Source organism: Barbus barbus (assembly GCF_936440315.1).
Source record: "Barbus barbus genome assembly, chromosome: 8".
NCBI classification, from domain to species: Eukaryota; Metazoa; Chordata; class Actinopteri; order Cypriniformes; family Cyprinidae; genus Barbus; species Barbus barbus.
In genome coordinates, this window is record NC_136736.1 from 34,561,036 (window position 1) to 34,584,880 (window position 23,845).

At 34.5% G+C, this 23,845-nt stretch overlaps 2 protein-coding genes across 3 annotated transcripts; one reads left to right on the forward strand and one right to left on the reverse strand.

The window, feature by feature from the left end:
* Nucleotides 1–4,684: 4,684 nt before the first annotated feature.
* On the reverse strand, nt 4,685–10,006 carry LOC306874083 (uncharacterized protein). Its single transcript, XM_079423820.1, has 4 exons — nt 9,726–10,006; nt 8,283–8,597; nt 7,015–7,149; nt 4,685–6,815 (listed from the first exon to the last, which is right to left on the reverse strand). The coding sequence occupies exons 1-4, from the start codon at nt 9,823–9,825 to the stop codon at nt 6,781–6,783; spliced, it is 585 nt and encodes a 194-aa protein (XP_079279946.1). The 5' UTR covers nt 9,826–10,006; the 3' UTR covers nt 4,685–6,780.
* A 933-nt stretch (nt 10,007–10,939) lies between these two features.
* Nucleotides 10,940–22,574, forward strand: LOC306874192 (uncharacterized protein). 2 transcript variants are annotated; one of them, XM_079424041.1, is made up of 6 exons: nt 10,940–11,051; nt 12,870–13,145; nt 15,882–16,148; nt 17,632–17,784; nt 19,198–21,719; nt 22,003–22,574. In XM_079424041.1, the coding sequence occupies exons 2-5, from the start codon at nt 12,890–12,892 to the stop codon at nt 19,365–19,367; spliced, it is 846 nt and encodes a 281-aa protein (XP_079280167.1). In that variant the 5' UTR covers nt 10,940–11,051; nt 12,870–12,889; the 3' UTR covers nt 19,368–21,719; nt 22,003–22,574. The 2 variants fall into 2 exon arrangements, with proteins under 2 accessions (XP_079280167.1, XP_079280168.1); XM_079424042.1 differs by having other exon boundaries at nt 10,949–11,051; nt 12,870–12,916.
* Nucleotides 22,575–23,845: the final 1,271 nt, after the last annotated feature.

The window sequence follows — 23,845 nt, forward strand, 5'->3', positions numbered from 1 at the left end:
GGCCAGAGTTTTGAGATCGCAGGACTATAATGTGATAAGAGCTCACTCAAATACTGAGGTGACAAACCATTCAGGGCTTTATAGGTAATTAGCAAGAGCTTAAAATGTATACGATGTCTAATAGGGAGCCAGTGCGGTGTTGACAGAACCGGGCTAATGTGGTCATACTTCCTGGTTCTAGTAAGAACTCTAGCTGCTGCATTTTGAACCAGCTGGAGTTTGTTTATTAAACGTGCAGAACAACCACCAATAAAGCATTACAATAATCTAGCCTCGAGGTCATGAATGCATGAATTAATATTTCTGCATTTGACATTGAGAGCATAGGTCGTAATTTAGATATATTTTTAAGATGGAAAAATGCAGTTTTACAAATGCTAGAAACGTTTTTCGAAGGAAAGATTGCTATCAAAAAGGTTCCTAACTGATGATGAATAATTTACAGAGCAGCCATCAAGTATTAGACAGTGATCTAGGTTATTACATGCTAAAGTGTTTGGTCCAAAAATTCGTTTTTTTCAGAATTTAGCAGTAAGAAATTGCTAGTCATCCCGTTTTTGATATTGTAGCATTTTTCCAACCAGACACACAATTTTGCATTTGATTTAACAAATCAGTTAGTTATTAGATTAACAAATGGTCACAGACCCCCCCCCCCCCACCCCCCCCACCCAGTACACATACTGGTGCTGGTGTGTCTGTCAGTGACTCCAGGTCTCTGGTTTCATGGCAACCCATCTGATAACACTTGTTTTATTGCTCAATGGAATGCAGGTAGAGCAACACTTCCTCTTAGGAAAGACACATTACGTCGTAGAATTGAATCTTCTCTAATTAATTCATAGAAAAACCTTTCTTTGAATGAGCACACATATCTTCAGGTCATTGTGTATATTATTACTGTTCTTGTATATGTTTTTGTGTATTGTACACCATTTTATGCATGCTTATGATAGATCACTAGTTAATATCACTCTAGCTGTTAGGGGTGTAAGAAAATATCGATACACGATGAGTATCGCGATATTTTGTTTGGAGATACTATATCGATTCTCCAAAACAGAATATCAATATTTAAAAAATAAAATAAAATCATACAAGATTCATTGCAGTTGTTTCATTTTGAGTTCATATCCCGACCGCTAGTCTTCATCTCTGAACTTAAACAGTGACATGAAACACTAGCATCAGGGCACTCCACTAATGTTAGCATTAATACAGTTAATGGAGGATGAAAGAATTGTTCCAGCTCTCGTTTCGATGTACAAAGCTGAAGTGTGGCGTCATTTGGGCTTTTGTGGTAAAAAAAAGTTCTGAGAATGTTTAACATCTGTATTTATTTCATTGTTTTACAATTGTTTTGTTTTCTTTAGGAATCCTGCAAGCACTTTATTTTTCATTGATATTAAGCAGATGTCATTTTTTGTTCAGATCAAATGTTATGACATTGTATGTCACAATTGTAAACTTAAACTGTGAAACTTTAAAGTACAGTCTATAAATATATATTTTTGTCTTTTTATAAAATACATTTTATACATACATTTAACTAAAGAATCATGCAAGCACTTGAATATTAGGTATAATAATATAATGGTTTCAAGGTTTTGGACTCCCGATCACGTTCTTTCGGGTTGAAGAGCGATGAATTCCAAAGATGTTCTGAGGTAGAAATGTTCTTTCCAGGTAGAAAGTGGAAAAGAGCTAAGAAAGAGATCTGCTGAGGTCCGAGGGTCCTTTGTTGAATGGAAAGTCAAGGCCGCAAGGCTTGATGATGACAATAAAACAAGTGTTATCAGATGGGTTGCCATGGAACCAGAGGCCTGTTCTGCCTTCTTAGGACCCAAGAAGTCGTCCACAGACCCTCATAGTTGGCCTTTTGGTTAGGTGAGGGGGCATAAGAGATTATTTGTTAAATATAACAAATAGTTGTGTGTCTGATTGGTCCAAATGTTACACAGATCTAGCAGTTTTTAAAGCTTTTCTGTAGGATAGGGTACTTTCCCTCCAAGCAATACGAAATACCTCTAATTTAGTTTTTCTCCAGCTGCGCTCCATTTTCCGGGCTGCTCTCTTTAGGGCCCGAGTGTGCTCATTATACCACGGTGTTGGACTCTTTTCCTTAATCTTCCTTAAGCGTAGAGGAGCAACCGTATCTAAAGTGCTAGAAAAGTGAGAGTCAATAGTTTCTGTAACATCATCAAGTTGTTCTGAGCTATTGGATATGCTGAGGAATTTAGATAAGTCAGGAAGATTATTTATAAAGTAGTCTTTTGTGGTAGAAGTTATGGTTCTAACATATTTGTAACAAGGAGTTGACTTTACAGCTTTAGCTATATGGAATATACACAAAACTAGAAAATGATCTGAGATATCATCGCTCTGCTGCAATATTTCAACGCCACTGATATCAATTCCATATGACAGTATTAATTCTAGAGTATGATTTCGACAATGAGTAGGTCCTGAAACATGTTGTTTAACACCAATGGAGTTTAGAATGTCTATAAATAGAAAATCAGCAAATTCTTTAATAAAGTCTGTATGGTGCCCTGGTGGCCTGTATACAGTAGCCAGTACAAACATCACAGGGGATTTATCACTAACACTTGTTTCTTTGGATAACGTTATATGAAGCACCATTACTTCAAACGAATTACAGTATACTTGAAACCCGACCCTCTGAGAAATACTGAAATATTGCTATAAATTGTGGCAACACCTCCCCCTTTACCTTTTGGATGCGGTTCATGTTTGTAACTGTAATCTTGGGAGGATACAGTTTAAAGTAATGTAGTCATCTGGTTTTAGCCAGGTTTCTGTCAAACAGAGCACATCTAGTTTAGGGTCAGTGATCATTTGTTTATCTGTATTATATCTGTTTTTTATTTGTTGAACATAAATTAAATTGTTACTCTTACTTTGGTTTGGATGTTTTCTGTATTTTCTAGTTCGGGGAACAGACACAGTCTCTATAATGTGATATCTAGGTGAAAGAGTATCTATGTGCTGAGAATTAACTGACTTCTGTGACGTGAGGCGTCTAGCAGACTGTTGGTTTAGCCAGTCTGTCTGCTTTAGTCGAGTACAAACTCTAAGGCTATGTGCCAAATTGTCAGTGACTGACAATTTTGAGTAATTTTTTAAGTCTTAAATATTATATGTTCTCATGTACACACACACATATACAGTGTATATATATATATATATATATATATATATATATATATATATATATATTAATCTTTAGTGTTTTTCAAAATGTTGATTTTTGGTAAATTGCATGGAAAGCACTGAGGGTCAGTGGGGTTTGTACAGTCTTTCCAAAACACATCTATGTGTCAAAATTTCGCATGCATATTCATGACCCTAAATTTAAAAAACATTCATAAAATTTCAACCAGTATTTTGAGCAGTTTGAAAACTAAGTTTGTGTCAAATCGACGTGCAACAAGTTAAACTTTATGTCCATCAACTTGATTTACTCATATCAAGTTACACTTTCAACCTGAATAAAACCAGTTGGTTTAGATGTTACCACATCAAACACTTTTTTCCGGTCGCCTGTCAGAACATTTGTGTGTTAGTATTTTGCCACTCGATCTCATGCACGAGTGCCTCAGCGTTCACTAACCACTAAAACTTCAGGTGTCAAGCAGAAATGTGACATGTTATCATATGCTCTTCACTCAGCACTAGTGATGTTATCAAACTGCTAAGAACAAGTGTTAAAGGATTAGTTCACTTCCAGAATAAAAACGTCCTGATAATTTACTCACCCCCATGTCATGTTCTTTATTTCTTCAGTCGAAAATAAATGAAGGCTTTTGAGGAAAGCATTCCAGGATATTACTCCATATAGTGGACTTAAAAACTACACTGTAAAAAAATAATAATAATTTGAGAGAACTTAAAAGTTTAAGGCAACCAGCTTCAGCAGGTTTTTGAGTTTTCTCAACTTATCTTTGTAGGACATTTTTTAGTTTTCTCAACTTTTTGTTGTATAAACTTAAAACAACAAGTTGAGAAAACTCAAAAATCTGCTGAAGCTGGTTGCCTTAAACGTTTAAGTTCTCTCAACCTTTGTTGTTTTAGCACTGTAATAAAATAAATACATTTTAAAAAGTAAGTTTAATCATACAGCTAACAGCAATACATCAATCGAACCTGTAAAGGGTCTACTTTTATTTGAATACACGCATAATAACAACAAAACTTTGTGCTTTTATAAAATAAAGAAAACAAAAAAGCTGAGAAAACTTAAAAAGTTTAAGGCAACCAGCTTCAGCAGATTTTTGAGTTTTCTCAACTTGTTTTATTTATTATGCTTGGCTATTGCTACAGATATACCTGTGCTACTTATGACTGGTCTTGTGCTCCACGGTCACAAATTTGTATTCGTTCAGAAAATGACTGATCGTTTTGCTAGATAAGTCCCTTATTTCTCGGCTGAGATTGTGTAGAGCCCCTTGAAGCTGCAATGTGGACCGTCAACCCATTGAAGTCATGGGAAAAAAAATGGAAAAACAAAATCCTGGAATATTTTCCTTAAACACCTTTTCTTGACTGAAGGAACAAAAACATGAACATGACATGGGCGTGAGAAAATTATCAGGACATTTTTATTCTAGAAGTGAACTTATCCTTTAAAGTTCAGTGACCATTCATAAACACACAAACTTTTCAGTTTGATATAAAGTTTTTATTTTCATGTTTCAGAGTCATTTCTCAGTATTATGTTTGGAAGAGTTTCAGACATTTTATTGGTAATGTCCCAGCTAACAAACATATGTTTTGAGAACGTTTTGCTAAAATTCCTGACATGTTATGAAAACATTATTTGCTTCAAGAGAGCAACCATCAATTTATGTTGTGTTTTACTTTCTTTCATTTATAATCATTTAATTGTTTTTATTTTTACATTTAATCATATAATCATTTTAGCATATACTAATTTCATTGAATCATTAATTGATTAGTCATTAATATTACATTATATTGTTTTTTATGTTATTTTTTCCATCGTTGTTTAGTCTTGTGACTGTGGTTTTAAGAGCTGTTTGTCTTCATGAATACGAGATACGAGGGAATGTTTATGGAAACTCAAGGTTTATGGGATGTTGTTGTGATTCAGTTTGGTATAACAGTACTTGTTGAATTTGCCATGTTTAAACAAAGTCTGAGCATTGAAACATATCCAACTAAGATTATTCAATAAACTCTCCTTTTTATCATCATCACTTTGTCTCCTGTTAATACAGGTTTGGGTATTTTGGATACCAGACAAGACTTGCTTTTTTTCTTGGTTATGCAAACATTATGGGAATGTTACTTTTGAATGTTCTCTGCATGTTCTGAAACAAGTAACATTTAGAAAAATATTGGATGAACGTCCAACTAAAATGTTTAAGAAAAAAAAAGCATTGAATGAATAATGTATGAGTGATGTTTTTGTGCTAACATTTAGAAAACATTAACTTTGAATGAACTTTATATTAACCTTTCTGGAAGAATGTTAAGCAAAGTTCTGGGAATGTTCCTTGTTAGCTGGGATACTTTATGCATGGCAAAAAAAGGGAACTGCAATGATCTCAAGCATACATCTGTAAAGCATGGTGGAGGTGGTGTCATGGTATGGGCATGCATGACTGTCTCTGGAACAGGCCCATGTTCTTATGAATATACAGTGCCCTCCATAAGTATTGGACCAGTAAAGACAAAATTGGTCTGTTGGCTGTGGAGTCAAGACATTTGCAAATATGAATAAAAGATGAATATGAGACAAAACTACAGAATGTCACATTTTATTATTAGCCGTTTCAACACATACATGTTTTACCAAATAAAAGCACAGCACTTTTAGAGTTCATCCCACTCATTGATGAGAGCATAAGTATTGGAGCAGTTGAACATAAGGCAGATATAAAAGATTAAAAGCTATTATTTAGTTGCAGATCCCTTGAACACAATCACAGCAGTGAGTCTGTGACCCATAGACATCACCAGACTCTTGGTCTCATCGAGCATAAGGATGTAAAGTGTAAAGTATTTGGACAGAAAGCATATGTTAAAGGAAGCATATACATTATTCTTTGTATTTAATCTTTTCTCTGAGGTTCACTCATGTTTATTTAATGTTATAATATTTTGGACAAATTCTATGTTTTAATAGATCACCAGACTCTTTACTTCAAAAACCACTTGATTGGTCTTGATATTATGCCTCCAAACAGCAAAAAGCAATTATAACCATGTTAAAGCATAAGTGAAATTATTAGCCAGTCATTGGCATTCACAGTTGCATTATTGTTATTGTTGTAAGTTTGCAACCAACGTGTTTTACAAAGTTTTCAACCAACTTTGTTCCAATATCAGTAGTATAAGTAAATGCACAGTGTGTATTCTTTATAAGTGTGACCTATACAAGAAATCCCCATTTATTTGTCAACAAAATTCTGAAAACTACAGACTTGCCCATTTTTGTATTCTCTAGTCATGCAGCACAACTTTTCTTTTTTTTTTAAGCGTTTTTTTTCTTGCATAGACAGCCAGCAATTATCAAAAGCTCATTTTGTCAGCGGTAATTTACTCCTTTAATAGATGGAGAAGTGTCAGAAATGATGGTTTTGGGTAAGCAAGTGAAATGGTTCACCTGCATAAGAACTGCACGACGTGTGTGAGCTTGTGCATTTTGTTGTTTTGTTTGTTGCATTTGCTACATCTGTGAAAAGCCACTCAAATGTAGCTATAGATCTAGATCTTGCTCTGAATTGACAGCTGTTAAATGCTCCCCCTTGATGTTGCAATGAATGTTCCTGCAAAGAAAGAAAAACACCATAAATGACATGCACAATGTTGATTATCGGCTCAGGTTTCATCTTAATGTGACTGTCGCAGAGCTTTTAAACCAAAATCAAGGTGCAAGAAGAGTTCACATACTACGCCTATAAGAGCTTCTTATTGTACGCTGCCATTTACTTTAATTGTAATGAACACAGAAAAAAATGGACTTACTTCTTATTTGAAGTCTATTCCTGCAAGTAATTCCCACGTATACTGCAGCAATTGCAACAATGATGAGAAACACACAAACTGAAGACGCCACAATGGTGCTCTGTACGTTCTGACCGGGTATTTGGTGTTGTTTTTCTACAGAAACAACAGAGGTTCATTGTATATTTGTGCTAGAGTAGTGTAATGGTGATTCGTATAGTCTTAAATCTTCACAAAATGCTTTCTTTTGGATGCAAACCCTGTAATCTGATATACTCAGCATTGTAGCGATTAGATCAACTATGAGTCAAAAGGTCTGCAGCAAAACCATTGCTCCAATTCCCAAGGAACAGACAGATAAACATAGATAAAATGAATAACTTGAAGTCAAGCATGATAGTAAAAGAGAAACATTTCCTTATTTCTCACACGAGAGGTTGGAGAGCTCACATCTAGTTATAAAAGCTGAATGAGTTTACTGTATAATCTTCATGCAAAAGACTATGAGCTATAGAATATTGATTTCTGCCATGGAATTCAGAAAAAGTGAGTCTATATCTCACAATTCTGACCATTCAGAATTGAGCGAGATATTGAGAGAATTGAGAGATACAAAGTCAGAACTGAGATATAAAGTCAGAATTGAGACAAAGTCAGAATTGAGATATAAAGTCAGAATTGCAAGACATAAAGTCAGAATTATGAGATAATATAAAGTTAGAATTATGAGATATTATAAAATCAGAATTGTGATATACTGTATAAAGTCAGAACTGAGATATAAAGTCAGAACTGAGATATAAAGTCAGAATTGAGACAAAGTCAGAATTGCAAGACATAAAGTCAGAATTATGAGATATTATAAATCAGAATTGTGATATACTGTATAAAGTCAGAACTGAGATATAAAGTAAGAATTATGAAATATTATAAAGTCAGAATTGTGAGATATAAACTTGCAATTGTGAGGAGTGACAACACATTTACTGATTTATAAGAATTAAGACCTACAAACACTCGGTTTGGCTTTTCATTTTGGAGTTAATTTAATTAATGTTTTTAATGAGTAGATAACACAAAATTTATTGCTAAGTTGATTTGCTCAGCAGCATGAAGTTATGCTTTATTTTATCTTTAACAATATAATGAATGCGACTTAATTTTATAGAGAACGTATTTTAATTTTAAACCGCAGTACCATTAAAATGAACAAAGCGAACACAAAAAAATGCCATATAAAGCATATCAAATTCACATTTTTAGTGCGAAATAAATGCACACTTACTGACCTGTGACGAGCAGATGGATTCTTTCACATCTTAACGGTGATGTCTTATAGTAACACTCGTACAGTCCCTGGTCTGACGGAGTCACTCTGTGAAACACTAGAGAACAGTTTCCACTCAGCTTCAGCTCCGTTCTGTTCCTGTACTCGAGTGCCGTGATGTTGTCTTCTTGGTTGTCATTTTTGTGGTAATTAACCACGAGCGGCTGTTCACCGGCGATCTTCTGCCAGACCAGATACGGAGGCAAATCCGGAGGACACTTGCAGGGAAGAGATACTGCTTCTCCATCTGTGCCCGTAACAGTAATATCAGCGAGGTCTGTGGAGGAAATATGGAGATAAACATCTCACACTCAGTCAACAAACAACCTGATCTGAATGAACACGTTTCAAAATACTATGCTAATGATATCAGGTGCTTTGGGATTTATAGCATGAATGATTCATCAGATAATAACATATTACTGTGGTGCATGTTCAAACAGCAGTACTTTTGGGTACTTTTTTGTTAGTGTGTTGTGTGTGTGTGGGTGTGTGTGTGTTTGTGTGTGGGTGTGTACCAAGCAGACACATAATTGTACCTATACAGTATAATGTACAAAGATTTTTTTTTTTTTTTATAGTAAAAATTCAGGTGAACAAATTTATGGACACATCTATCTATCTATCAAACTATCTATACATTTGATTTTGTGTTGATTATGAAATTTAGGAATAAATTTTTATCATTAATTAACAAATATATAATAAAATAATTCAATAATTATAATAAATTGTTATATTTTATTATTGCATTGCACACACACATACACTGAAAAAAATATTCATTGAATTTACTAAATTTACTAAAAGGTAAGTGGTTGCAAACAATTTATTTTAGCTACATTTAAATAAAAAAATGTCGAAAGTTAGTCAAGTAAATTTGTTTATTTAAATATAGCTAAAACAAATTGATTGCAAATTTTTTTGTAAATTTAATGACTCATTTCTTTTCAGTGCACACACACACACACACACATTTGTGGTTTAGGGGTCTCCCCGTAGGCATAATGGTTTGTCTACTGTACAAACTGTATTTTCTATCAGCCTACACCAACCCTAAATCTACCCCTTGCAGAAAACTACTGGCATTTTTATTTTATTTTATAAAACATAAACCATTTAGTATGTTTTTTTTTTTAACCCTTTTGGTTTAAGGGGAAAGAGTAAGTGTTATAAATTGTTAAAAAAAATTAAATGCAGAAATATGTCTATCAAACTATGTACATTCGATTTAGTTGATTATTAAATATTCAACAAATAATATATATATATATAGAGAGAGAGAGAGAGAGAGAGAGAGAGAGAGAGTTGTATATAGATCTAAAGGATATTTTATAGTGACATTTTACGTAACAATATGGATAATAGTGTCCTTCTGAAACGTTGATTATGTAAGGATACTCACCGCTGCAGGCGCATGTGGATAAGAGCAGGAACGCGAGAGAGAATCCTCTGAAGCAAACAGAGCGAACTCCAGGAGCAGAAGTCATCCCGACGCTTTTCATTCAGTCCGCTCGCATTTCAACAGCTCCATGTGTTCCTAACAAACCTCGATCTACAGCTTGAGCTGAAGTCTACATGACTCCTGTCACTTTCACTGACTGACCCACACACACTTTCCCTCGCACACAAAACGCGCTCGAAAGAGAAAGTATGTGCACTTTCATTACTCCACATCCGCCCAGTGGACGCGCACAGATATTAACCACATCTGGAATTTTTTTTTTTTTTTGTCTTATAGTGTAATGAAATGTTACATGCAATAACATAAATTTCCCAGCTAAGAAAAAAAACCAACAAAAAAAAAACATTTTGCTAAGGTTCCCATTAAGTATTATAATTTCTCAATGTTCTCTGAACGTTTAAAAACGTTTGCTCTGGGTAATGCGAATATAATATTTATATTGATAATATATTTTGAATGTTCTCTGAACCATCTGAAACAGTAAGTAGGCTAACATGCAACTACAATGTTCCAAAAACGTCCCATGAATGTTGTATTAATAATGTTTATGTGCTATAAAAGACCCATAGCTTAGAACCTACGCTCCTTCATCTGAGTTTTTAAGACAACGCCTATAAACTTTTTGGAATAATAAGAGAACTTGATTTGTTTGAAGAGAAATTAAAAGACTTATAGGCGTACTTAAACTTTTTTTTCCAGAATGTCATCTTTTTTCTTCCAGAATATATACATTTTTTTTCTTCCAGAATATCTGTCATCTTTTTTCTTCCAGAATATCTGTCACCTTTTTTCTTCCAGAATATATATAATCTTTTTTTTTCTTCCAGAATATCTGTCATGTTTTTTCTTCCAGAATATCTGTCATCTTTTTTCTTCCAGAATACATGTAATATATATATATTTTTTCATGTATTATTGCCATTGTAAATTTATTTTGTTCAATATGTTCACTTAAAAAAAATTAATAAATAACATTTGTTCATATCCGAGAATATTCTGAGAACGTTCTTTGTCAGCTGGATTGAACGTAAAATTAATGAAATTATATTGAAATTAATTTAAATGTTTGTATGTACAATAATGAGAGTATAATGCAGCTGAGTTCAAGCAGCCAATCAGAACACAGCAGCAGAGTTGAAGCAGCCAATCAGAACACAGCAGCGGAGTGACGAGACCTAAACGAGGAATGTAAACAAAGCTGTCAAGAGGCGAATGGAAGATGTGTGAAGGATTGTGTTCCTCTGTCGAGTTTCTCTCGGTGAAGTGGTTTGTATCGAACCAGATGCTTCATTTTGACCTTTTGTCCTTGTTGTGTTGGCAAAGCTAACTCGGTAACTTATATCTTATAAGCTGCGATCTGCGCCATAACAGCCCGTCGATACTGAGCTCGCGTCGCGATGAATGTAAACTGAAATGCTCTCGTTGTAATGAATGGAGTAACGGGACCAGCAGCCTAGACATGGTTTATATTCAGCAGAACACGCGACAAATATCGCTCTCAGGGATTTTACCATGGTGAAATAATACAAGAACCCTTGTTTACCATGTGCTACCTCAGTATTGTTTACCATGTGTTTGCCTCAGTATTTCACGAACAGCAACAGCGCTACGATAAAAGATACACAACTCATTTGTTTATGATAATAATGATCAGTAATAATTAAAAATGCCAAATATATGTTATAGTTTAATAATCAGAAACGATTAATATAACCTAATGCTTTAGCCTAAGCACAACCTCATCACACTGCAAGTTTAGTTAGAGGTTAAATACTGATATTTTGTGTTTAAGACACATAATATATATATATATATATATATATATATATATATATATATATATATATATATATATATATATATCGATTATAAAAATAATATTGTTATAATTATAAAACTATAACACACATTTACTTTATTATTTCACATTTCTACAACAACTAGATTAAAAATGCAAATAGCTTTGTTAATGTGTAAGATTACTGGGTGCTGAATAATTAATTAAACATGAAATATGTTGTGTTCCCGACAGTCATGTTGCTTGGCAAACTTATATAAAATTAGAATCAAAATTTCAATGTGATATATAATTTAGTAAATTTACTTAATTAAGCAGTGCTGAAATATCATCTCAAATATAAACAGTTATTTTATATTTTTAATACAATTTTATACTAAAATGTGGAATAAGATATATTTAATTATTAGAATTTGTTTATAATTATGACATTCTAATATAAATGTACAATTATTTTGATCATTATTATGTCAATTTCTTATTTGATATTTAACATAAATTTGCAAAAGAGCTGCGTTTAAGAATAACTGTATGCTGCTCAAGTACTTAATTAGTTAATCATGCAAGTGATGACAATCATGTTGCTTGGAAACCTTAAGATAATGTCAGAATTTCTTCTGACCAATACTGTCAATAAATTATGAATTTGTGTCTTATTTGACATGTTTACGTAAACACATTGCACATCTCATTGCATATTTATTAATTTAGTAGTGCTGAGTTATCTTACACTGCCTTCAATATACTGTATGTGACCATGGACCACAAAACCAGTCATAAGGGTCCATTTTTTTAAATTGAGATTTATACATAAATATAAATAATCTTTCCATTGATGTATGGTTTGTTATGATAGGATAATATTTGTCTGAGATACAACTATTTGAAAATCTGGAATCTGAGGGTGAAAAAAAATCTAAATATTGAGAAAATCTCCTTTAAAGTTGTTCAAATGAAGTTCTTAGCAATGCATATTACTAATCAAAAATGAAGTTTTGATATATTTACAGTAGGAAATTTACCAAATATCTTCATGGAACATGATCTTAATATCCTAATGATTTTTGTCATAAAAGAGAAATGTATAATTTTGACCCATACAATGTATTGTTGGCTATTGCTACAAATATACCTGTGTTACTGATGACTGCTTTTGTGCTCCAGGGACACATATATGATTTTTCTTGTATTGGTATGTTTGCATGTGTTTGTGGGTGGAGCTTTGGAAAGAGGGGGCGTGGCTAATCACAGCACTATAAATGCAGCTCTTTTACATGTGTTTCCAGCACGTCAGCATCGAGAAGAGATGGAGGCGATGGGATCCAGAGCCGAAGCTGATGAGGCCCAGAAACACACGGCCATGCTGTGGAGCATCCAGGAGGCCGTTCAGAGGCAGACGCTGCAGATCGGGGCCTCGGCGTGCGGAGCCACAGCGGTGGTGGACGTCTTGCAGGCGCTGGGCATCACGGTGACTCCAGAGACGGTCGATCACTGCGTCAGCACGAGTCTGAGGAGGAACGAGGCGCCGCTGCCCGATTACCTGCACTCCCGCAGCGAGGCCGGTACTGTCTGTGTCTGATGCTCTAAACCAGTCAGCCCAACTGCTTAGACGTAAAATATTTACTTAAAGCTGCAGTCCCTAAGTTTTGCCTCTTTGTCACCATCTCTGTTTGAAAACCTGCAATAGCAGTTATTTGCGCTATCATCTTTATTACATTTACATTTAGTCATTTAGCAGATGCTTTTATCGAAAGCAACTCACAATAGAAGCAATCAAAATCAACAAAAGAGCAATGATATGCAAGTCTCAGCTAGCTTAACACAGTACACTAGCAAGGTTTTTAAAAAAAACAGAATTAGAATAGAGAAGCTAGAGTTAGAGGGTCAAATAAAGATGTAAGAGATGTGTTTTTAGCCGATTCTTGAAGTCAGATAATGCTCGTGTGTGCAAATGGTTAATATAAGATATTATAATATCTTATATTATAATTTTTATTATAATACTGATTTTTGACTTTCATGAGCTGTAAGCTCTAATCATCAAAATTAAAACAAAAAAACTTTTGAAGTGTTTTACTTTACATGCAATGAATCTAAAATATATGAAAGTTTCACTTTTTGAAATAACAAGAAAAAAATGATCTTTTTCACCATATTCAAATTTTCTGAGATGCACCTGTATAGTGTGTATTAGCGAGTAGATTTCAGTTTCTCTACAGTCTAATCTCTCTCTAATTGTCATACCATTCAAATTTCATAATAAGTAATTCTTTTAACCCAAAAAGCTAATTATTCTTCCTTTGAACTGGTTCTCTTTAAAATACAAATCTTGTGTTAATCCCAGGCTATCTGTAATCAGATGCACATTTAAAACTGGAATATAATTTAATTTCAGTCACGTGTTTCATAAACTCATAATCCTTTCTGTATTACAATAAGTTGAATTATTCCATCTGTTGTCAGAAAAGAATACGATCTGCCACCTGCAGCATCATCACATGCGATATAGTCTACTAGCTGGGAAAACGTCTTTATGTTTACAGACGTGACGTAATGACGCAGTGCAATGCTCAAATGTCCTGTGAATTCCTACCCGTGCCACTCAAATTACAACAAAAATATTATAAGCTAACCGTTTTGAACACTGGCTGGTTATGTACTTCTTCAAATATTGATTTAGGATCATTTTTAACCCAAAACAAGTTACGACTGCAGCTTTAATGCTTATGTTGTTAAGATTAACAGCACATTCGTGGCAGACACTGTACTTAACTTAAACTAAAATCATAAAAGCATTTACTTAGAATAAACGCTAACTGAAGTCAAATAAAATAACAATTTTATATTTCAGCTAGTTGCCAAAGATACATATTTAGTTTAACCTGATGTACTAAAATAACTCAAACTTAAAGTAAAATAAAACATAATATAAAAAAATGACAAAAACGCAACAAAATTGCAAAAAATTTAGCTGTAATTAAAAAGAAAACAGAAAATATGTTGTTCAAAATTGCAAAAACAAAACTATAATAGTATCTCAGTGATACAGAAATAACATGATTCCCTGATGTTGGTAAATGGTCATGTGACATGCAAGTAAACAGATACAATATTTAATCAGTTATTTTGATTGTTTTTATTTTATTACTATTCATATGGAGATAATAATTAATATTTATTTCTTTATACACTGCAAGTTATAATACTATTATTCACATCTAAAATTCTTCACTTTCAAACTTTAAAATCCTTTTGGTGGAATACTGGTGAAATGCTATCATAGACGAGATAAATGTTGAGTAAATAAAGTGAACCACTAAACACTAAATTCATACAAAGATTGAGTTCGTGAGGAACACCATTTACTGTGAACCGAAATGCTGAAAACACTGAATTATAATCTGCATGCATGTAACAGTGCTGTGCTTTGCTGTGAAACACACAGTGCAACTGACTATAAACTCATTTAATGCCATTTCTGTTTTATTTCAAATAATTGTGCAGACTTTTTTATTTATTTAAATTGTATTAATTTATTATTTTAGTAACATTTTAATTTGATAAATTTACCATATATATATATATATATATATATATATATAATTATTATTATAAAATAAATATATATGTAATATATATATAATATTATTTTTATTTATTATTACATTATATATAAAATAATTTAAAGAATGTTACTTGAAATCAAGCTGAAACAAAATAAATATTACATGGAAAACTTGAACCGAACACAAAATAAGAAATGTTTCCGTGGAAGTTGAAGATTTTTCACTAATTTTACCAACTGAAAAAAAAAAAAAAATACGAACAAAAAAAAAGTATTTCAAGTAATATTTAAAAAGAAATATGAAACCTAAGTAATATTTAAAAACACCAAAAAAATTAAAGTTGTTAAAAATCTAACTAAAATTGAAAGAAAATTTAAAATATACAAATAAAAGCTACTTAGCTTCTGATATAATAATACATATAATGCATATATAGTACATATAATAGTACTTAATGCCATTTCTGTTTTATTTCAATTAATTGTGCAGACTTGTTTATTAAAATTTTATCAATGTATTATTTTAATAACATTTTAATTTTCTTATATTTAATATTTATTAATATTATATTTTATAAACATTTAAATTATTTTAATTTATTGATAAACAAATAATACAATTTTAAAATGTCATATAATTTATTTATTGATTATTTAAAATTGTTTAATTGTGAGCTTTTCCTCCCCCGTTTGGCAGCCGCTGCTCTAAACCAGCGCTCTTGTGCTCCTCCAGGGGCCACACACCTGCAGCTGGTCTCCGGGGCCCAGCAGGCCAGCGGGGGCCGTGTCGTGGGCCGGTTCTTCGGCCTGTATCCGCGGCGGAGGGTGAAGCTGGTGCCATGGTTGGCGCGCTGGATTCGGCGCGGAGCCGTTCCCGTCGCCACTATGAACATGCAGCGGGCCGTTCCTGAAGGACAAGAGATTCCCGACGCCTGGCATCACCAGCTCATCTTCGGAGTCGCACCCGGGTCTGTGTTCATGACCAACCCGCTGGACGTGGGTGCGTCCCAAATCACACATCACCAGGCTTATTATAATGAGAACCAAATCTAAAACCATTTTTATATATCATTTTATATCAACTAGTTGATTTATTTCAACATTTCTCATTTTCATTTAGTTTAACTTGATGTTCTAAAATAACTAAAACTGAAATACTAATAAAAGTTCATTCCATCTTTATTTGACCCTCTAACTTTATTCTATTCTTAAAGACTTTTAGACTTGCACTCTATTAATTTACAAACTGCTTGTTTTCTTTAAATAACAAAAACCTAACACTAGCTTTTCTAATTTTTTGTATTCTTTTTTTTTTATTTTTTATTTATTATACAATTAACAAAAGCAAGCAACAGGCCTCTAACACTAGCTTGCTCTATTCTTTTTCTATTCTATCTGCTTTCATTTGATTTATTATATAATTAAAAAAGAAAAACCCTTGCTATGTGTCCTGCGTTAAGCTAACTGAGACCTGCACTTGTGTATCTTTGCTCTTTTGTTGATTTTGATTGCTTCTATTCTCCTCATTTTAAGTCACTTTGGATAAAACCGTCTGCTAAATGACTAAATGTAAAAGCCATGTAGACATTTAAAAACAAACAAAACAAAAACGAATAAAATGACCCCCCAAAAAATCTAAAACTGTAAAATATAAAATATAAAAATAAAAATTAATGCAAAATATTAATAAATACATCACCTTGATTTGATAACACCAAAATCTTATGTTATTCAGAAAGCTTTCTGAAGGAAGTGTTTATTAAAGTGTCAACAGGAAAATTTATTTTTTGTATTTATTTTTTTTAATCTTAAATACATCTAAAGATCTTATACATATTATCTTTTAAATTGTCTGATTTGTCACATTTTAAACAAATGTATTAATTAGCTTAAATAACTTAAAAAAATATGATTTAACTTTTAAAACTTATTTTTTTAAATAACGAGTGATTATATATCATGGCAGTTCTATATATTGTTAATAGTCATTTTTATATATATATATATATATATATTAGTTATTTTTAATTTGTTATATATGTATGTAGTGTGTATATTTATATATTATATATTGTATTATGCTATATTATAAAATAATAAAAATGTTACTTGAAATTAGGCTTAAATAAAATATAAATATTACATGAAAAACGTAAACTTAACATAAAATTAGAAATGTTGCCGTTACCAACTGAGAATAAAAAAATAAATTAATAAAAACAATATTTAAAGTAATATTTAAAAACACCAAAAAGTAAAATGAAAAAGCACATATTAAAATGACTAAAGATTAAACTAAAATGAGAAGAAAACTGAAAATACACAAATAAAAGCTACTTATATAATCATCATTTAAAAAACTATAATAGTATACACTGGACTATTATAGCACCACTGATAGTGCACTATTAAGATCTAGACGCACACAAAAGTGAATGGATTTTGTTGTTTCTTCTTGGATGCTAAGCTTATTTTCTCCTCAGTGAGTGAAGAGGAGGTTCATAAGCGTCTGTGCAGCGAGTCTGTGCTGCTCGTTCGCCGGGAAGACGTTCTGAAGAGACTGACGCCGGACGCTCATCTATCACAGATCTCACATCAGCATCCCGACCTGCGCTGGAAAACGTTAAATGTGGAGGGTGAGACAGTCTTTCAAGGGATAGTTCACCCAAAAATGAACATTCTGTCATTAATTACTCTCATGTCGTTACAAACCCGTACACTGCAAAAAATGCTTTCTTAAGAAAATTATTGTCTTGTTTTCAGAAAACAAACATGTCAAAATTAATTTTGACAATTTTTACTTGTCTAGAAAATCCTTCTTGATTGAATTTTTTTTAGATATTTATAAGTAAGAAAAGCATTTTTTGCAGTGTAAGGCCTACGTTCATCTTCAGAACACAAATTAGGCCGCGTGTCCACCAAAGCATTTTTTCCCGAGGCTGGCGTATTTTTTCAATTGTTCTAAATGGGAGTGCTGCGTTTTTTAAAACGTCAGGAGCGTGCCGAGGGTTGAAGAATGTTCAACTTTGGATAAAACACTGCCCTCATCACTGTCACTCTCTAGTCAGCCAACCAATCAGAGTGGAGGAGGGGCGGGACTACCGACTATACTATGGCTGAACAACAATGGAGAAGTTAATATTTCTTGTCTCCGAGTATTATTTTCTTTACTAGATCGAATTGCCGGACTTTCATAATATGGCTATGAAATATAATGTTTGGAGAAACATTTAATTCGCGATCCGTCTGCCATTACTTCAGCGGATATTCCATATCATAGCAACCGCAGCGTCTAAACGGAAAAAAATGTTGCGCTCACAGCCTAGCGTTTTCAGCTGCCAAAAAAAAAAACGCTTTGGTGGACACTCGGTCTTAATATAATTTTTCTGAAATCCGAGAGCTCTCTGTCCCTCCCATAGACAGCAAGTATCCTTACGGTCCGTTCACACCAAGGGCGATAACTATAAAGATAACGATATTAGCGTCCACACCAGCGAACGATATCGTCTGTTTATTTTAAGCGCACGTGCGTCTGCCGCTTTAAATTCTTGAGTTTCTTATAGCAGGATGGATTCTGATTGGATGTCAGTGTTTGTATCGTTCATCAGCTGCAGAAAATCGTTCTGAAAGTGATTCCAATGATATCGTATCTCAGTGCCTTTATCGTTATAGTTGTGGTGTGGACTGTGGTATTATTTAATATTGAGAACGATTTTTAGAACGATATCTTTATCTTTATCTTTATAGTCATCGTCCTTGGTGTGAACGGGCCTTTACATGATCATGATTTGCTACGTTTCTGAGCCTTGATCGTGTTAGGATCCTTGCTGTCTGTGAAGGGTCAGAGAGCTCTTGGATTTCATCAAAAATATCTTAATTTGTGTTCTGAAGATGAACGAAGGTCTTGCGGGTTTTGAACGACATGAGGGCGAGAGAATTTTCATTTTTGGGTGAACTATCCCTTTAAGATACCCTCTGTTAATTTAATGACTTTATATAATGCTTCATCTTAACACTGAGCTGATGGTGAGTTTTTCTTTCATTTATAGATCAGGTCAGGCAGATGATCAGCGAGGAAGAGCAGAAAGATGAAGAGCATCCTAAGACGATGCATCTCGTGATTCCCGCGGCGTACAGCTCTGGAGTCACTTTCTTCGCTCTTAGAGACTCGGATGTTGCTCAGGAGCTTCTCAGCAGCTCAGATCTGCCTCTGCTGTGATTTTATATCATCAAATCAGCGCTTAAGTTATTCTTGACATCGGATCAATATTTATGTCTGTTTTTATTCTTGGGATTTTAAGTTTGAGTTCAAGTTTATTTGTATAGCGTTTTTTATGATACAAATCGTTGCAAAGCAGCTCTACAGGAAATTAAGTTTCCACAATATATTTATATATTGCAGAACCTTAATATATTTAACTTGTGGCAAAATTTGGTAATTCTGTATGTTGTCTGAGCGTTGGCATCCTCTGAGGTCCTCTGAGGGGTTGGCATCATCTTTTCTCAGGTGTTCGGTCATCTCAGATCATTTAAGGGTTGGATCCAGATTGAAGCTTCTGTAATTCCTAGTTACCACGGGATGTTTGGGAGCCAAATGTGAAAAAGCTCTACCTCCTTTAGTGGACTTTGCTATCCTAGGTACTACCAAAAGTCCAGAGTTTTGCGACCTTAGAGAGCGGGTTGGATTGTAGCGTGATAGAAGACGAGTTAGGTATGCAGGAGCTAAACCATTTAGGGCATTGTAGGCAAGTAATAATATTTTGTAAATGATACGGAATTTAATAGGTAGCCAGTGCAGAGACTGTAAAATTGGGGTAATATGATCATATTTTCTTGACCTGGTAAGAACTCTAGCCGCTGCATTTTGGACTATCTGTAGCTTGTTTATTGAAGATGCAGGACAAGCAGCTAGCAGTGCATTACAATAGTCCAGTCTAGAGGTCATGAATGCATGAACTAGCTTTTCTGCATCAGAAACAGGTAGCATGTTTCGAAGCTTGGAAGATGGAAGAATGCTGTTTTTGTAACATGGGAAATATGATTTTCAAAGGACAAGTTTCTGTCTAATATAACACCCAGATTTTTGACTTTAGAGGACGTAACAGTGCATCCGTCTAGTTGTAAATTGTAATCCAACAGATTCTGTACAGTTTTTTGGTCCAATAAGTAATATCTCTGTCTTATCTGAATTTAATAGGAGGAAATTATTGGTCATCCAATCTTTTAAATTTTTTACACAATCTATTAGCTTAGATAGTTTCGAAGTTTCATCTGGTCTTGTTGAGATATATAGTTGAGTATCATCATTGAGTATCATCAACTAATCATCATTAGTTTTCATAACAATGAAAACTAATCCCGTATTTTCTAATAATATTACCAAGGGGCAACATGTATATTGAAAATAGCAGAGGACCTAGGACAGATCCTTGTGGTACTCCATACTTTACTGGTGATAATTGAGATGACTCCCCATTTAAATGAACAAAGTGGTAGCGATCGGACAGGTAGGATCTAAACCATCTTAAAGCCTGCGCTTGAATACCAATATAGTTTTGTATTCGATCCATGAGTGTGTCATGGTCTATAGTGTCGAACGCAGCACTAAGATCAAGTAATACTAGCAATTGCAAGTGCAGTTTCTGTATTATGGTGAGGCCTGAAACCTGACTGAAATTCTTCATAGAGGTCATTTTTTTGCAAGAAGGAGCACAATTGAGCAGACACAACTTTTTCTAAAATTTTTGACATAAACGGAAGATTTGAAATGGGTCTGTAATTTGCCAGTTCATTAGAATCTAGTTGTGGTTTCTTAATATGAGGCTTAATAACCGCCAGCCTGAATGGTTTTGGGACGTGACCTAAAGATAACGGTGAGTTAATAATATTCAGGTTCTTCTGCTACAGGTAACAACTCTTTCAGTAGTTTAGTGGGTACAGGATCTAATAAACAGGTTGTTGGTTTAGATGCACTGATAAGTTTATTTAGCTCTTCCTGTCCTATAGTTGTAAAGCACTGCAGTTTTTCTTTGGGTGCGATGAATGAAGCTGAAATACTAGACGCAGTAGAATCTACATTTGATGTATTTCTGTTGTTATCTATTTTATCAGTAAAGAAATTCATAAAATCATTGCTATTAAACTGTGAGGGAATATTTAGATCGGGTGGCGTCTGTTTATTTGTTAATCTAGCCACTGTGCTAAATAAGAACCTTGGATTGTTTTGGTTATTATCTATGAGTTTGCGGATATGCTCTGCCCTGGCAGCTTTTAGAGACCGTCTATAGCTGGACATACTGTTTTTCCACGCAATTCTAAAAACTTCCAAGTTAGTTTTTCTCCATTTGCGCTCAAGATTACGAGTTTCTTTCTTGAGAGAATGGGTATAACTTCAGATCTTGAAAACACAGGTCGTCCCCCGGGGCCTGGCTCGCGTCTTCCGCTGCTGGTGCACCCAGGGTCCGTGGTGTCCCGGCGCCGGAGTGAAGGACATCTGGGAAGATCGCGTCCTGGGTGCACAGGGTCTGTGCAGAGAAACACACGGAGTAGAGGTGGTGGCAGTGTTAGCAGCGTGCTGTATACTTACCCCGGACTTGTGAGCGTCAGCCCGGGATGTTTGCAGCGCGGCTCTCCGCTCTCTCAGCTGGGCCTGCTTCTCCACCAGGTCATGGATATGCTTCTCCACGGCTTCCAGCTCCAGCTGCACCGAATGCAGCTCGAATGTGTCCTCACCTGCACTCAAAGGGAGACACAAATCCGCCATTTAAGCAAGTAACAGTGAAACAATGGTAATGTGTGTGAATAGAGTATTAGCAATCGAAGCGAGATTAGCGCCACGCTGCCGATGCTAACAGGCTATAAGCTAATAGCAGACTCGAGAAATCAAAATAAAACTAGTGATAACAAGGCGCTCTGATTGGTTTTGTTTTAGAATGCTATAGGGGATATATTCACACGTTGTAGAATCGAAAATTATAGTGTATAAAATTGTTTTTAAGATAGAATAGACGATAAAGAATCAACTTTAAATAGATGTTGTCATCCTGTTGTGTTTTGTGTTGACAGTGCTGATTCACTGATTTTTGTGTCCTTTGAGAGTTTAACCATTGACAGCATCGTGTTTATCAAATAAAAAAACAGAAATGTAAAGTTTGGATAATGTGATACCTGAATTGTAAGCAAAGCAATACAATTGCAAACAATTTTTACTGTTTGTGAAATGTGTTTGTGAAGCATAGTGTCAATAATTCTGATTCATTTCGAGCGAATCGACATGTTTGGACGGTTCGCTTCTGTTAATCATCTGAAATGAAATATTTGTCAAATACTACCGTTCATCACTATGTTTTTGATTAAAGTACACATACAGGATGAACTATTACATTATTATAACTAATTTAAAATAATAAGGAATACCATAGAAGTATAGTAAAGTCTTCATCTTTTTTTTACCTTATACTTTAGCATTTATGTATTTATTTACAATTTAAGTAAATACAGGATTCGTAAATTTGAAGTCAAAATTGCTAATGGAATCAAATACGAATCTTCTTTGAATCAAATTAAATCCTAGAGGAAATTTATTCTTATGGTCCAATCCTATTAGATATTGGATTATCTTTAACACAAATTGCTAATCAGCCAATCACATGGCAGCAACTCAATGCATTCAGGCATCTAGATGTGGTGAAGACGACTTGCTGAAGTTCAAACCAAGCATCAGAATGGGGAAGAAAGGGGATTTAAGTGACTTTGAACGTGGAATGGTTGTTGATGCCAGACGGGCTGGTCTGAGTATTTCAAAAACTGCTGATCTACTGGGATTTTCACGCACAACCATCTCTAGGGTTTACAGAGAATGGTCTGAAAAAGAGAAAATGTCCAGTGAGCGGCAGTTGTGTGGACGAAAACACCTTGTTGAGGTCAGAGGAGAATGGTTAAAGATGATAGAAAGGCAACAGTAACTCAAATAACCACTCGTTACAACCAAGGTATGCAGAATACCATCTCTGAACACACAACACGTCAAACCCTGAAGCAGATGGGCTACAGCAGCAGAAGACCACACCGGGTGCTGCTCCTGTCAGCTAAGAACAGGAAACAGAGGATACAATTCACACAGGCTCACCAAAATTGGACAATAGAAGATTAGAAAAACATTGCCTGGTCTGAGTCTCGATTTCTGCTGCGATATTCAGATGGTAGGGTCAGAATTTGGCGTAAAGAACATGAAAGCATGGATCCATTCTGCCTTGTCTCAACGGTTCAGGCTGGTGGTGGTGGTGTAATGGTGCGGGGGATATCTTCTTGGCACACTTTGGGCCCCTTAGTACCAACTGAGCATCGTTTAAACGCCACAGCCTACCTGAGTATTGTTGCTGACCATGTCCATCCCTTTATGACTACAGTGTACCCATCTTCTGATAGCTACTTCCAGCAGGATAATGCACCATGTCACAAAGCTCAAATCATCTCAGACTGGTTTCTTGAACATGACAATGAGTTCACTTTACTCAAATGGCCTCCACAGTCACCAGATCTCAATCCAATAGAGCACCTTTGGGATGTGGTGGAACGAGAGATTCACATCATGGATGTGCAGCCGACAAATCTGCAGCAACTGCGTGATGCTATCATGTCAATATGGACCAAAATCTCTGAGGAATGTGTCCAACACCTTGTTGAATCTACGCCACA